Source organism: Danio aesculapii, chromosome 5 (genome assembly GCF_903798145.1).
Source record: "Danio aesculapii chromosome 5, fDanAes4.1, whole genome shotgun sequence".
Lineage (NCBI taxonomy): Eukaryota > Metazoa > Chordata > Actinopteri > Cypriniformes > Danionidae > Danio > Danio aesculapii.
In genome coordinates, this window is record NC_079439.1 from 31,820,380 (window position 1) to 31,837,480 (window position 17,101).

The 17,101-nt window shown below is 32.6% G+C and overlaps 1 protein-coding gene across 2 annotated transcripts; it reads left to right on the forward strand.

Annotated features, from left to right (window-relative positions):
• The first annotated feature begins 1,903 nt into the window (after nt 1-1,903).
• Nucleotides 1,904-16,908, forward strand: hmbsa (hydroxymethylbilane synthase a). 2 transcript variants are annotated; one of them, XM_056457922.1, is made up of 14 exons: nt 1,904-2,111; nt 3,987-4,040; nt 5,303-5,375; nt 5,687-5,736; nt 5,878-5,933; nt 8,578-8,655; nt 10,219-10,296; nt 10,510-10,585; nt 10,788-10,901; nt 12,984-13,022; nt 13,339-13,458; nt 13,573-13,626; nt 14,449-14,535; nt 15,865-16,908. In XM_056457922.1, the coding sequence occupies exons 1-14, from the start codon at nt 2,079-2,081 to the stop codon at nt 16,033-16,035; spliced, it is 1,083 nt and encodes a 360-aa protein (XP_056313897.1). In that variant the 5' UTR covers nt 1,904-2,078; the 3' UTR covers nt 16,036-16,908. The 2 variants fall into 2 exon arrangements, with proteins under 2 accessions (XP_056313897.1, XP_056313898.1); XM_056457923.1 differs by lacking the exon at nt 1,904-2,111 and adding an exon at nt 3,822-3,910.
• Nucleotides 16,909-17,101: the final 193 nt, after the last annotated feature.

The following is a 17,101-nucleotide window of genomic DNA, read 5'->3' on the forward strand; positions in this document are numbered from 1 at the left end:
GATTTCTAAACATAATAGTTTTAATAACTCATTTCTAATAACTGATTTATTTTATCTTTGCCATGATGACAGTAAATAATATTTGACTAGATATTTATTAAGACACTTCTATACAGCTTAAAGTGACATTTAAAGGCTTAACTAGGTTAATTAGGTTAACTAGGCAGGTTAGGGTAATTAGGCAAGTTATTGTACAATGATGGTTTGTTCTGTAGACTATAAAAAATATAGCTTAAAGGGGCTAATATATTGACCTAAATGTTTTTTTTTTTTAATTAAAAACTGCTTTTATTGTAGCCGAAATAAAACAAATAAGACTTTCTCCAGAAGAAAAATATTATCAGACATACTGTGAAAATTTCCTTGCTCTGTTTAACATCATTTGGGAAATATTAAAAAAGAAAAAAAAAAACAAAGGGGGCTAATACTTCAACTGTATATATACACACTACTGGTCAAACCGGTGAGATGAAACTTTTTTTTTTCATGTTTATTTATTAAATAAAATGATTCTGTTCATCAAAGCTACATTTATTAATTGTATATAGTTTCAAATGAAATTATTACTCCAGACATTGCTTTTATTACCGATAATAATAGTAATAAATATCATTAATATTATTAATATTAGAGTGATTTCTGAAGGATTATGTGACTGCAGACAGGAGTAATGAAATCTTTAAAATCACTGGAATAAATTATTTAATTAAATGATAAACTACTTTTGAACAGTTATTTTAAAGTGCAATAACATTTCACAATTTTACCATTTGTTCTGTATTTTTTTATTAAATAAATGGAGTCTTGGTGAGCAGGAGAAGCTTATTTTAAAACATTTAAAAATCCTACTGACCCCAAACTTTTTTTTATATGTTATATTTTTACACCATCTTTATTATTATGTACATTTTTTCTTTAATTTACAGACCATGTGCCTAACTGAAAAGACTGTACTAAAAAGGAGTTAAATGTTTACACTCAGTGTAACACTCAGCTTATTTTGCACAGCTTGTTTTTTGTTGTTGTTGTTTTTTAATCTATTGTCTTCTTTTTTATTGGCACAAAGAAGTCATTTTGCCAAACTCTAATATGTATGGAACTCTCCTGTTTTCAATATTTTTTCCCTTTTCTTACCATTTAATTTGAATGACATTACGATTTTATTTAAAGTGACATACAAATGAATAATCCACCTTGATTTATTTTAAAGAGGCACTAATATGTGAAGTTCTAGCAATACAAAGTTTCAAACATTAGAATGACACTAAAACAGGGAAGATGAATTAACAAAATAGTAAATAGAACATATTTATGCTTCCTGAAGGGATTTCAGCCATTTCATGAATATTGTCATTGTCTTTGCAGCCTGAAAAAGTTACATGGATGATTTAACTCTCAAACAATCATTATAATTATTCATTTAATTTAACTATTTTTCATATAATAGTTTTTGACCTTTGTTATTTTGTTATTTGATAATTAGAGGATACAGTGTGTTCTCAGTTGTCAAATATTTAAATTTTATACAAACACATTCTATACCTAATGATTCTAAACCAAGATAAGGTGGGGAATTCATTAAATTCGTCAAAAACACATTAAAAACTGAATACAAAACTGACATTTATTAATTCATTTTCTTTTCTACTTAGTCCCTTTATTAATCAGGGGTCGCCACAGTGGAATGAACCGCCAACTTATCCAGCAGTTTTACACAGCGGATGCCCTTTCAGCTGCAACCCATCATTGGGGATAAAACTGAGAAATGTCAAATTATATTTCAATTGACATTTTTCAGCATGAATTAAGTGATTTTACAGTATGTGTGGTGATGTTGTGTTGAAGTAAGCGCTGTGTGGCGCTGCATGACGAGCCTGAACTGAACACACCCCCAGCGCGGCGTGTACACGGCAGACGGAAGTTTCGTTCCCGTCTAGGTCACGCAACAGAAATCGGGTCACGAGCAGAATTTGCGGTGGCAGTTTGACATTACAGGAATCATTTAACCAAAACAACTGTGCAAATGACCGAAAAACCGTGACGATACAGCTCGGGGAACATATCGTTCCACTTTCACGATGGATATGTCTGGGAACGACACTATCTCTAAAGTAAGTAAAAACTACACAGTTTAAGGTGAGTGACATACGGCGATCTCATTGGCTCACCGAACTGTCATTTCAACCGTTCTGTCTTTCTATTGGTGGACGAGAAGATTTCGGTTAGAAAAGTAGGCGGGTATAGAAACATGTGGATCCAGAAGTAGCTATGGAGTCTCGAAATAAGATTTTTCACACGATTTTCGGGATTAGCGGTCACACTAGTTAATACTTTAGCTTAATAAGCATTCTGTTCAAAATGTTCCACCATGATATAACGCTTAATTAAACGTTTAAATTGAATATGTTATAGTTAAGAAAATCTCTTATTTTCTACTGTTTACTTTCTTGTCAGTCACAATAAACAGAATAACTTTAATAAGGCTTCAAGGCAAGACACTGTTGGTAAATTTAAAGAAAAATAAACTTATATTTATGCCCAAGGATTTTCAAAAATTTTATGGTTAAATAAATATGTAAGTTTCGTTAATTTGCATTTGCAACGCTAATTTGCATGGACATCTGCTAAAATCTTAAAATTGAATAAAGTCAGGTTATCTTGGTCACACTTTACAATAAGGTTTTGTTGGCTAATGGTAGTTAATTTATTTACTAATATGAACTAAGTATGAACAATATGAATACAGCATTTATCATAGTTCACAATTTACTAATGCAATTACTAGTTCATGCTTGTTAACATTAGTTTATGCACTGTAAGTTAATATGAACTAACAATAAACAACTTTATTTCCATTAACTAACTTTATTAAGCATCAACAAATTCTGTATTGTTCAGTGTTTGTTCGTGTTAGTAAATGAATTAACTAACATTAACTAATAAGACCTTATTGTAAAGTGTTACCAAAATCTTCTTTAAATTTTTTGACATTAGATTACAAACATAAAGGTTTTTGCTGAGTCAAACACTTTCTATCACTCTATATTTCAGAAAATACTATGAATAGACGGATCAGATTTTTGTAGGATTAAATGTTCTATATTATCAACCATATTATGTATGACCATATCCCTCTGTAAAAATATTGTGAAAAGTAGTGACTGTAAATGTTTCTGTAACTGAGATATATGGCAATATATGTATAGATATAATGAGAAAAAATATCATTTTGAGGAACTATTCATTCATTCATTTTCCTTCGGCTTAGTCCCATTATTCATCAGGGGTCGCCACAGCGAAATGAACCACCAGCCTATCCAGCATATGTTTTTCACAACGGACGCCCTTCCAGCTGCAACCCAGTACTGGGAAAACTTTAAGAAACTGCTAAAAACTTATTGTATTTGAAGTCTACAGACAAAAAATATATGTAAAAGAAACTCTAAAGGGAGTTTCGAATGTTTTCTTTCCTTTAAAAAAGCCCTAAATATCAAAATTGAAAAGTGCATGAAATAACAGGCTCTTGGGGAATTGGCATAGCGTAATCTAAATAACATTTTATTTGATTGGTGACCTAAGCAGCCTCTATACAGCTGATCTCTTCTAGCCTCTTCTGTCATAGTGTTTTCGAAACGCTCACAATAGCAGTGTTGTGGAACAATTAGACTTACTGGGCTGAACGGCACATGTATATCTTGCTTGCAACTGGATGCGTTTCATGGAGCCTATAGTTTATCAGCTCAGCCCAGAAACGCAGGGTGTGGGGATTACAGGACGCTGCAAGGAATAAAATGCCCCTCCAGCAGTGTCTCATTCATTCAGTCATTCATTAGGCCTTGGACCCAGCACATCATCCCGAACTGTTAAAGTGCCTGCAAAGACCATGGAAGGGCCATTCAAGTATATTAGAGTGAGAGTTTGATCGATGCTGTTTTATCTTTACTGAAGTATTAATATCAATTTATGGGATATTATTCTTCTTTCAGGAGGGAAATGGAAAAGCCAGTCGGGTTATCCGCATGGGAACAAGGAAGAGCCAGGTAATAACATGCATATATTCTATTTATTTTCATACTCCTATGCCTTTTATTTAATGTAATTAATCTTGACACTTTTAATTATGTATAACAACATTTATATACGGTTTTCAGACACTAATGAACTATAAAAATGTTTAACATTTTGGAAAAGTAAAACTATCAAAATTATTTAAATAAATGCAAGTAAACATTTCAGATCATTAGGAAGATATGTATATATTTACACTATCTGTCATTACAACTAGAATGCTTTAATGATATAAATCTACAGAGCTCAGCATTTCAGTACAGCCACATCAATATTTTTCTCCATTTCTCAGTGAACATAGCCAATGTATTTTGGTGCATTTAAACAAAACAGATGTATTTATTATTCATTTATTATATTAAACAGATATATTTATTAAAATAATATTTTAGTCACCAAACATATATAGAAATTGAAAGATAATACAATTAAATTCAAGCAAAATATTGCAAAAAAATAAATAAATACAACCTACAAAATTTCAACTAAAATTTTCCATTTTATTCTTCTCTTAATTTTTCCTCTTTTTAAAATTTGTATTTTATATTTTTTCTATAACGTTTTAATGTAGGTGTACTAGTTTTTTGACCGTTATCGTAAGTTATTTTGTTAGATAAGCTCCAGAATTTGCTTCAGTACTGACTAATCTAATGTATATGCGCAAATATAATATTGTATAGCTTTCTATTAAAATATGAATTTAAAAGAGAGATTTGTGAGGGGTGTACTCATATATGTTGAGCACTGTATATCTGTGTAAACATAGCTTTTTATTGAAATATGGGTCTGTGCAGTAATGAAGCTTACTTTGGTAACTAATGTTAATCAAGACTTTATTTTAACAATACAATGTTCCCACTGAAGGGAAAGTGTGTAGATTATAAAGTGAGCCGTTATGAAGTGAGGGGTAGATAGTGAAATGGAAATGGGTGTGTTAACCAGTGTGCTTTAATCAGATAAAAACTACCATTCAGAGCCACCATAGTGATTACTAGAGGTGACCCCTTGCATTTGATCTTTTTTTGTTGGTATTAGCATGCAAAGTTACTTTTTAAAATCTATTGAGTAACTCTAGGAATCTAATTAATGACATTGACTTAAAATGTTGAGAAAGCCACTCTCGAAGTAGATTTATTCTTGCATTTGCCTCAGATATTGCACAGAGGCTTTATGACATTGTCAAAAATGTAATTTGGGATCTTCAGTAATGTGGTTGTGTGTGTATGTCTCCCAGCTGGCTCGCATTCAAACTGACAGTGTGGCCGGCACACTAAAACAACTTTATCCAGACGTTCATCTAGAGATTGGTAAGCAAGCATTTTTTTCATTCCATAATTCAAATGAATTCCATCTACTTGAAATGCTTTGGGTGCATCACTTTTAAAAAGCATTTTTTTCTGTACACACACACACACAGACACTGCTCTTGGTTTTCTTGTCCTCATGCACTCATCTAGAAACAGAGAGGGATTGTGTTGTGCTGAGAATGTGTAATCTATACCACCGCTTCACTGCTGAATCCTACTGTCTGTGTCAAATACATGAATGATGATGTCAGAATTGGAGCCAGTGTGCACAGCTATTCAGCTCTTACCTTTTTTGTCTGTGCACATTTCAGTTGCCATGTCCACAATTGGAGACAAGATCCTGGACACTGCATTATCAAAGGTAGAAATCCATCCATAATTCCATGTATTTTTATGTCAGAGTTTGCCAGGAATAAAGAGCCTTTGATTCCAGCATGTACAAATCCATTATAACCTGACAGCTGGATCTTCTTTGTTGTGTTTTAAACATGTCTGTTCTTAGATTGGCGAAAAGAGCCTCTTCACCAAAGAGCTGGAGAACGCGCTTGAGAGAAACGAGTAAGTTTGATCACTCAGCTGAGCTTTTGTTAAGATGCTGATGCTGATGTCCATGGATTGCAATAATATTGATATGAATATAAGTAAGAAAGTGATTGAAGACATTGTAGAACCATTAACCCATATTTGTAATAGATCTTTCCAATCTGGTAAATTTCCAAATAAAATGAAAATTGCAAAGATATAAATCTGGAGATAAACAATACTTTACAAAATTATAGGCCAGTTTCTATACTCTCAGTTTTCAAAAATTTTGTAAACACTCTTTGTTGACAGGCTTAATAATTTCATGGAAATGCATAACCTTTAAACTGATGAACAATATGGTTTCAGGAAAAATAGATCAACATCTCTGGCCTTAACAGAAATTATTGAGGAAATTACTAATAAGATAGATAAAAAGGAGAAGGTAGTTGGAGTTTTTATAGATTTAAAGAAAGCATACTATACAATAAATCATAATATATTGGTAAATAAATTAGAAAGGTATGGTATTAGAAGAGTAGCCTTGGACTGGATAAGCAGTTATTTAAAAAAATAGGCAACAGTTCTTGGAAATTGTCAACCATAAATCATCATATCTAAATGTAAATTGTGGCATACCACAAGGATCAGTTTTAGGTCCAATATTGTTATAATTTACATTAATGATATGTGTAAGATATCAGACTTTTTAAAGTTTATTTTATTTGCAGATGATACAAGTATTTTTTGTTCTGGGCATAATCTACCAAAACTTATGGAGTTTATTAAAACAGAAATAAATATATTGAAATTATGGTTTAACGTAAACAAATTGTCATTAAATATAAGTAAAACAAAGAGTATGTTATTTGGGAAATTAAAAAGTATTTATAATATAAAATTACATATTGATAATAAAGTTATAGAAAGAGTATAAGCAATAAAGTTTCTTGGTGTTGTACTGGATCATAAAATTAGTTGGAAACCACAAATAAATAATGCGATATCAAAATTAGTCAAAACTGTCCTGGACAATAAATCAATGTATGAATTATATAACACGCTTATGTTGCCATATATGAGTTTTTGTGTTGAAATTTGGGGGAATATATATAAATCTAACTTACAATCCGTATGTACAATAAAGGAAAAAGTAATTAGACTGATAGAACATGTGACGTATTTGGAGGATACAAATCCTGTACTTTTTAAATTGAAGATACGCAAGTTCAATGATTTGGTTACATTTAAAACAGCACAATTTATGTTTAAAGCTAGGAATAAATTACTTATATTTATATATATATATATATATATATATATATATATATATATATATATATATATATATATATATATATATATATATATATATATATATATATACATATACATCATATATATACTCAGATATAATCTGAGAGAAGAACAAAATCTTAAGAGGATGAAAACAAGGAGAGCTTTAAAAAATTTGTGTATGTACTAGAACAGATTCTCAAACAATCTCAGGATATTATTCAATTTAAAAATTTGTATAGATATATTATTAAAGGAATATAATGATGAATAGAGGTGACTGAAAAGGAATAAAAGGAGAAAGGTATGATGAAATTTCAATTAATGGCTGTTTAGCAAAACTCTATTTTTTGGGGTCTGTTATAAAATGTAAATGTACAAATGGAATCAAACATATAATATGTCAAAGGACAAAATATGTCTCATGCAAACTCATATGTCTTATGTAAAAAGAAGAGATGCGTAAAAGAAGAAATAAGTTGAATAATAGACGAATGATGTGTGTGGTAATGGGGTGGGAAAATAATAAGCTTGTGCTTCATCCCGCTCATTTAAACCATGTTGAAATGTATTTTTTGTTAATGATATTTTATGTATGATGTTTCTGTTCAAAATAAATCAAATCAAATGATAAGAATGTGATCTCTTGTCAGCAAAAATAAAGGGCTCTCCTTCCTAAGAGAATACAGTTGGAGAACACATCAACACAAATGTAAACATGTCACAAAAAATGTCCTAAGTTGTCCGGGTATATTTTTGCCAATGTATGGGTCAAAATGATCTACTTTTCTTTTATGCCAATAATAATATGTTTATAATAATGTTAATATTTTATTAATAATAAGAATATTATAATAATATCACTTAATTTGGACAACTATAAACTCAATTTTCTGAGTATTTCATATTTTTTAACCCTGATATTGCAGGTTTATTCAGCTTTCGTATAATGTATATATCTCAATTTCAAAAGTGTACTCTTATGATTGGTTTTGTGGTCCAGGGTCACAAATACACTGTTGCCTGATTGATCATGCTGTAATATGATTTAGACTGACTGAACCTGTAATTATTATTATGTATCTGATATTATGGATGATTATATTATGGATGATTACTGTATTAGAATACTTATTTTCTTATTTTCTACTGTGTGGCATTGTTCACCCTCTGTTCTGTTGGTTTCCAATGGTTTAGATTAGAAATAGTTTTTGACGCTTGATAATACTTCTTGATAAGCTCTGTGTAATAAACCATATTTAAGCCCATTATTAAATATTGTATGGGGACAACATAATGGAGCAGTTAATTAGCAATTTGTTTTAGTAATACATTTATTTATTTATGCATTTTTTGTTCCTTTCTTATGTTTAATCACCACTAGAGTGGATATTGTGGTGCACTCTCTAAAGGATTTACCTACCTCATTGCCCCCTGGATTCACTATTGGAGCCATTCTTGAGTAAGTATTACAAATTTGTCATGTGTAACCAATATTTATTTGTGTTTGCTAATGAATAATTGAAAGAAATCTGACAGAATTTTATAACTTATGTTAAAAGCATGCGTTTACTAAATGTAACAAAATAGTATTAACTGAAACTGCATTTCATTTATATATATGTTTATGTATGTGTATATAAAAAATTGCATAGATAGATGGATAGATAGATAGATATGTGCTTAGCATATATAAGTAAACCCCTCACAAATATCTCATTTAAATTAATATTTCCTATAGGATGCTTAACAATAATCTATTTGGGCATGTATAAAATAACAACAAAATAACTTGCAATAATGGTCCAAAAATGAGTACACCCAAATTTATATGTTATGGAAAAAGATTACATAAAAAATTGTAAAAATCAAGAGTTAAATTTTGTAGTTTGTAATTTATTTTGCGATATTTAGCATGAGTTTAAATGTATTATCTTAAAATTTCTAAAGATGTTCAGTGACTGAAATGGTATTTTAATAAATATATATGTTTAATAAATCTGTTTGTTCAGATGCACCAAAATATATTGCCTATATTCACTGCAGGATGTCCGCGGGGTCTTAAAAAATATTACAAGTTGATAGATCAATGTAGAGAAATTGAAGGCCCTTAAAAAGTATTTAAAAAGTCTTAAATGCTATTTTGCCAGGTATTCAATTTTAAATAATTTTTGATTTTGCAGTGTGTGGTTGTATGCTAAAGTTTGCCTGAATTAAATCTGAGAAAATCAGGATCAGAAATCAATAAAATCCTGCTAGAATTGACATTATGCTGCTTTGTTTACTGCAGTGGTACTGCACGCTGACATATAGCACCAACATGCTCGCGGCGACCCGAGTTCGATTCCTGGCTCTAGGTCCTTTACCGATCCTTCCCCTCTCTCTGCTCCCAATGCTTTCCTGTCTGAATTATCTACTGTCCTGTCATAATAAAGGTGAAAAACCCCTAAAAAATTATAAAACAAACAAAAAAAAAAAAAAAAAAAAAAAAAAACATTATTTCTGCCAACCTGCTGAATTAGCTAGATTTAATAGATTTTTATTCAGTATATAAATAATGTTTTAGTTTTGGATTAGTTTCTTATATTAATATTTAGTAAATATACTGTAATTTAAAATCTCACCAGTGTTTCTGGTTGAAACCTAAGGTGTTATAAGGTTTTTAAATGTAGGGAAAGAGTCTTAAAAAAGGTCTCAAGAGGTAATGAATTTCACTCTTTGATTCCTGTATATACTCAAATTTTCTCATTTCTGCTGAGCACTATGGATGGATAGATGGGTGGATGGATGGATGGATGGATGGATGGATGGATGGATAGATAGATAGATAGATTAATTTGACATTTACATTTTTATGTTATTACAATTGAAAGAACTGCCATCTATTTTAATAATTAACTAAACTGATACATGTAAAATAAGTAGATATGTATGACTGGTAAAATGACCAATGGCACCGTAGTAGGTAGTTTGAAAACATGTTCAAGCTGTGTGTGTAATATGTCGCGTATACTGTTTTGTAAAGGCGTGAAAATCCCCATGATGCAGTGGTGCTTCATCCAAAAAATGCTGGACTGACCCTTGACAGCCTGCCAGAGAAGAGGTGAGCTCTTCATTTATTTACTTATAAAAGCACAGGAACCTATTTATCCTCCTGAACTTGATTGATGATCCAGTAATCAAGAAAGAGGAGTAGTTTTCGTAGTGCTGGAATTCAATTTAAAACTTTACATTCTGTGATAGATGTCATGTTATGATGGTTATGTAACCAAAGCTGTCAGAAACATTTTGAACCTTCTCCTTTTTTTCCATCTAGTGTGATTGGCACAAGTTCACTCCGTAGAGCAGCTCAGCTGAAGAAACGATTTCCTCAGCTGGAGTTTGAAAATATTGTATCCTTTATTGTATTCCTTGCCTTGTTCATCTGTGGATGTGTATTTATTATTAATAGGAGCAGCTTTATCATTGATTTTGATGGACTGCTGAAGCACGCACAAATTTCCTGAGTATTTCTTCCACCGGCAAGTTTTCTGTGGATCGTATTATATCATTTTAATGTTATTGGAGTCTCCCTCCTTGACATCTCTACTGTAGAGAGGGAACCTGAACACCCGTTTAAAGAAGCTGGATGAAAAGGATGACTATGCTGCTATCATTCTCGCTGCTGCAGGCCTCAAACGTATGGGCTGGGAAAGCAGAATCAGTCAGGTTGGTTAAAATCACAATGTAGATTATCTTTTCTAATTAGATTCTTTTTTGTACTAAAATGCACATCTAAGTGAAATAAATTTGAGGTACGTGAGTTTAAGCACTCAATACTTCTGTCAAAAACAGCTAATTTAAAATCTTAATTAAAAAATCGTATATTTAAAACTTATATTTAAAACAAATAATGTGCGTTTTAGAACCTTCATTTGAATATTTGTTTACAATTTTATTTAAATTCTTTGAACACATTGAAAACATAATCGAAACTCTGACATTTTGAGTAAATATTGTGCAAGTGAAATGGTAAAGAGCCCCTATTATGCATTAAAGAGGTCATATTTTGGTTTTGGGGGTCTCCAACAACAGGCTGATATGCATGCAGAGTCTAAAAACACTTTCATTGTCTTGAAATATGCATTTATTTTTCCCAAATAAATGAAAAATGAAAAGCGATTTCTTTGTTCCCAAACCCCTCCTTTGCGTGAGGCTAATCTGCTGTGATTCATCCAGTGACCCAGTCTGTTGTAATTGGTCGACCGCATTTAGCACGAGACAGAGAGAAACGCCCACCATGGCTATGTAGCACACAGAGTATGTGAGAGCGACACGCATTCAGTATTAAGCCACACAGTGGCAAAAGTTGAACTATTTTGAAAATTGACTCCACCGTGTGTGAGGAACAGCTGATGGTGGTCATAGCAAAGACAAATGGCAGAGGATCGCGAGTTCAGAAACGCATTTAAATCGACAAAGGAAGAAGCATGTGTTGCGTTTTCAACATGGTTTTGGACCCTATTTGTGAAATAACCCATACAGATTTAGCCTGAGAGATACAGTACAAGCACTGATCTATAACATGATTACAAGCCCTGCGGAGAGATTACAAGTTACAACACACAATTAAACACATATTTTGCAAACTACAGAAAATGAAGCAACATTTTTAATCTCACCTCAGATTGTGTAGAAAGGAGAAACACTTACAGGATCTGGAGGAAGAAGAAACTGCTCCATACAAACTGTGTTACAGTTAGTCCCATACATTAGTAGTCTTTGCTGATCCTTCCTTTAATAACAAACGGTTGGCGAATCCCACTCTGCAGGGAAGGTTATTGTATCAATCATCAGAAAAATGACAGGAACAAACACAGCACACGGTTGGCTATACTGTGGTGTTGTTGTAAACTTTAACACTTTATTCCCCCCAGCCGCATGTCTGGCCATCTCACAGTGATAGTAATCTTCGCGTCATGATCAGTCCCATGATCCCTCGCACTCCGCTAGTGTCTGAAGGGAAAGGCGCGTTCACGTTTTACCAGATCTGATAGTTCATATTTGGTATTGTTTTGTGTCTACGTCAATACGAACAGGCAAAAGATTCGAACGAATGATGAATCATTTAAAGGATTCTGAGTCAAATCTTTTATTAAAAATTTATATTGTTAAATAAGGTGCATTTTCAGATTAACCCTCTGCTGGAGGGTTTCATTCACTGTTACACACTGCATGGACAGTCATTTTCAAAATCCACAATAGGGGCTCTTTAAGTACAGTGTGAATTACAAAGGTGCTTGATTTGAAATGAATAGTGCTTTTAAAAAAGTATTTGAACCTCAAATCTGCTGTTTATGAAAGAGAGGGAACTCTGTATCTATCAGTTTTGAGAGCAATAAAATATCATTTTAATATATAACATCAGAATTGCGAGAGTCTGTAAACTCACAAGTCACAAATGTAAGAAATGCAGTCAGAATTGCAAGATTTTTACTCTTATTTCTCTGAATTTCACATTTATATCTGTCAACTCTGACGTAAATCTGAGTTCTACCTTGTAATTCAGCGTTTATATTTCACAATTGTCGTTGTTTCTTAATCGAGAGAAAATAAAGTCAGAGTTATGAAAAAAAGTCACAATTTTATGTATATTTTAAAAAAAAAAAGTGTACAGTAACAGGACATGATACAGATTTAAAACAAAATATAATCTTTAGGATAAAAATAATCCACCCAACACAACATTCATTATTGCTTATCATTTAATTTCTAATGCATCGACTGTTGTGGTTGTTTTATAAATCGCAGGTTCTGGGCCCTGAAGATTGCATGTATGCTGTGGGTCAGGTAAGTGTGCATGTAAAGAACATAAGAATTCTGAAACCATAGCAGAACATTTCTATTGTTTATACCGTCATGCTTTTGCACTTGTTGTTCAGTTGTTGATACTGCTGAAAGAAGCAGGTGCAACCTCAACATGTTACAAACACAAAAGGAAACAGCTGTGGAACATTTTGTCAACGGTTTTAAGTTAACATTCCATGTGCATAAAAATATAATGCTTCATTTGTGATCAGACTGAACGCACACTCACTAAATAAATGTACTTAACCTGCAGAACTGGCTTGATGAAATGTTTATTAAAAATGTGTGTTATGCTCAGGGAGCTCTGGCAGTGGAAGTCCGAGCTCAAGATAAAGACATTCTGGAAATGGTGTCCGTCCTGCATCATCCACACACAGTCCTACGCTGCATCTCAGAAAGAGCTTTCCTCAAACAGCTGGTGGGTTCACTTACTTACGCACACAAACTGAACTAACGTGAAACGTGGGTTATATATCTAATTGACCATATTACATGTAGTCCAGCACTGTTCATTCCCTTTTTCTGCATTCAGGAAGGAGGCTGCAGTGTACCTGTTGCTGTTCATACTGAAGTCAAAGGGTCTATGGTAAAACGACAAATATTACCATCAACGCTTATTAAAGCGATAGTTCACCCAAAACTGACAATCCTGTCATCGTTTGCTCGCTCTTTACTTGTTGCAAATCTGTTTGAGTTTCTTTGTTCTGTTGAACATGAAATAAGATATTTTGAAGAATGTTGAAAACAGATTGTCATCCATATAATTTTTTCCTGGGTGTCAAGATAACACTTCATATTAAGTCACAATCCAAATTATTAACTAACCATTAACTAAACTACTAATTAGCTTCTTATTAATAGTTAATAAGGTAGAAGTTGGGTTTAGGTTTTGGGTAGGATAAGAATAAGATTTAGGGATGCAGAATAAGATCAAACGTCATAAGTACTATCAAATTATTAAACTTAAACTATTAAAATGCACAATTACTGTGAGAAAAATCGGTTTAATTACAAGTAGTTTGGCATTTGGACAAGAATAAATACAAGAAAAATTTACTAGACATAATTTCAAGTGCAAGAATTTCATTGAGTTTGATTGCGCACAAAGGCAGCTTCTTGACATGCTTCTGACTTTGCTGAATGCGTGCGCCGGACTGGGTCCAATGTGATGTGTCATGTGATTTGCTTGTGTCCAGATGGAAAAACATTATAGGCTAATTTGCATTCCCAATATGCCAGATGATAAAAGTTATTGCATGTGAAAATAAAAAGACACGATTGAATATGTATTTTGGAATATAGAACAGGTTAAATATTTTATGTTTTGGGTGAACTATCCCTATACATGTCTATACAGCTGTGTTACTGATGTTTGTATAATCTAGATTTAAACGAGCTCTGCTTTCAGCTCTATCTGACTGGAGCTGTGTATAGTTTGGATGGAGCTGATTGTTTGAAGGACACCATGCAGACGTGTGTGGAATTGGACAACAAAGTAAGGGTCAAATACATGTACTGGCATTCTGATGTTTGGGTTCAGGATTTTTACTCAAAGAGAATGCAGTTCATTGATCTGTGACTTTCCGTTGCAAAAAAATTACTTGCGCAACATTTGTGTTTTGTTTTCTAGTACAAATATGTAAACATTCTTAAATCAAGATGCGTTTAGTTCAGCAAAAGGAGTTTTTAAACCTTGTTTACTGAAACTAATTATCAAAAATTAGGTGAGTTTAGAATCAGAATCAGAAAGAGCTTTATTGGCAGGTATGTTCACACATACGAGGAATTTGTTTTCGTGACAGAGCTTCTACAGTGCAACAGGATAACAGAGACAGGACAAAAAACAGATAATAAATATATTTTAAAAAAAATAGAAGTAAATAGTGAGTGCAAATATACAGATTGACAAGTGTATGTACATGTTTATTACTATATACAACGTTATATGTGCAGCTGTTATGTGCAAATTGGCATGTAAAGTGTGTTGTTAAATAAGTGTATATGTGTATAATAGTGTATGGCAAGTAGTGATGTTGGTTTCGCAATTGTTATCATCAAGTGTTCATGAGATGGATTGCCTGAGGGAAGAAACTGTTTCTGTGTCAGACTGTTCTGGTGCGCAGTGCTCTGTAGCGTCGACCAGAAGGTAAAAGTTCAAAGAGGCAGTGTGCTGGGTGTGAGGGGTCCAGAGTGATTTTGGCAGCCCTTCTGCTCGCTCTGGATAGGTACATGGTCTATTTTATTTTATGACTAAAACATGACATTTTATGACTAAAACATGTCAAAACTGCCAGTGGGCCAAGAATAACGAGTTATTTAAGCTGATGTAAGCATTAATTAAATAAATGTATGTTTAATTTTGATCTTCATATGTTACACCATTTTGCTGCTGATGGACATGTATATTTACTTTAGAAAATTTGTACCCAAAAAAAAAAACAAACCAAAAGTATTTTTTCTAATATTTATGGATTTATTTAATTATTTTATTATTATCATCATTTATTTTGTGTGTGGTGCAACATTTCCAAATTAATGAATTTTTCTGAGGTGAAAAAATATTACAAGAATGTTCATGAAATTAATTGAGCAGCTCATCTACACATTTATAAGAAATGTTTAATGAGCACTATTTGAGAATATTGTAATGATAAAAATGTAATAATATAAAATAATAATTATGCTTGTTTTCGTGAGCGTAATCAGCAGTTTTCAGAAATATTAAAACCTCTTACCAAACAGCAAACTTTTGGGCATCAATGTAAATGTAAAATTGCACAATGTAATATTTACAGTATTATAATCTCTTTTTAATGTTTTTTAGGTAAACAAAAGTGCACCGCACTCTGCAAATGTTGGAGTCACTGCCTGCAATATCTCATCATCAGCCCTCGAAGCTGCTGAGAAACTGGGGTTGGATCTGGCAAACGTTCTCCTTAATAAAGGAGCCAAAGACATTCTCACAACAGCCAGGAAACTAAATGATGCTCGATAGCTCTGGTGTTTCTGTTTTTTCATGTTGTACACTGGAATATTATTAGACCTAGTTATTTAGGGAATTTTGACATGCTGTTAACTTGGATCAACAGTCAATTCAACAATATCTGAATACTACCATGATTAGATGAATATGTGGTTTTTATCTATACCTCAGTGCCTTGCTTTAACAGAGACGCTACTTTTGGCAGGCTGTTCACACTGTTCTGACTGCCATTCTCGTCTCATGCACTGAGTTTTGTGTAAAAAAAAAAACCCTATGCTGCCTTTACAGCATAGGTCTCAAATTCAATTTCTGGAGGGTTTCAGCTTGGCAGTTTTGCTCCAACCCAATCAAACACAGCTGATCCAAATAATCAAGGTGTTGAAAATAGTCATGAATACCCTCATTAGTTGCATCAACTGTGTTTGATTAGGGTTGAAGCAAAACTGCAGAGCTGCAACCCTCCAGGAATTGAGTTTGAGACCTACGCTTTACAATACCTATGAACCTCATTAATACGAGGAAGTGAAAAAATGTCTACTTTTTAGATCTGAGCTTTTTTTCCATGTAGAATTTAATATCTTTCACGTTTACGTACAGAATTATACATTTGTAAGCATATGCCACATTTCCTTTAATCACAGGAAAAATATTCCTGTATTAAAGTACCGAGGTGCTAAGATTTCATGGGTGTTTGGGCACCACATAAGGTTTTTACTGGCAAAATGAGCGGTCTAAGTTCAAGTTAATATTTTATATTTATGTAGTAGGCTGTAAACTGCCTTCCAACTGTGTAATTGATCAGCTATTCTATAGCAATTACTTGACCAGCGACATTGTTTGGTCAAATCAACAATAGAATGTATCAAGAATAAAATATATCAACAAGCAGGTGGTTTTTTGTTGTTCATATTTAGGCTTACGCTGGAAAACAAGAGTCACGCAGTAGTTCACCCATACATAAAGGCTTTTTATATTATGAAAAATAGACCAACAGAAAGTAACTTCGTCTCACCTCGTGCTTATGAATGTTTACTAGTTTACAACATAACGTCAATTAGAAGAAATTGGAAAGGTTAGA

Bases quoted from the DNA above. Each gene is read 5' to 3' on its own strand.
- hmbsa (XM_056457922.1), top strand. From the start codon at position 2,079: ATGGATATGTCTGGGAACGACACTATCTCTAAA. The intron at 5,934-8,577 runs GTAAGTTTGATC...AATCACCACTAG, and splicing joins AACGCGCTTGAGAGAAACGA to AGTGGATATTGTGGTGCACT. The intron at 13,459-13,572 runs GTGGGTTCACTT...TTCTGCATTCAG, and splicing joins GAGCTTTCCTCAAACAGCTG to GAAGGAGGCTGCAGTGTACC.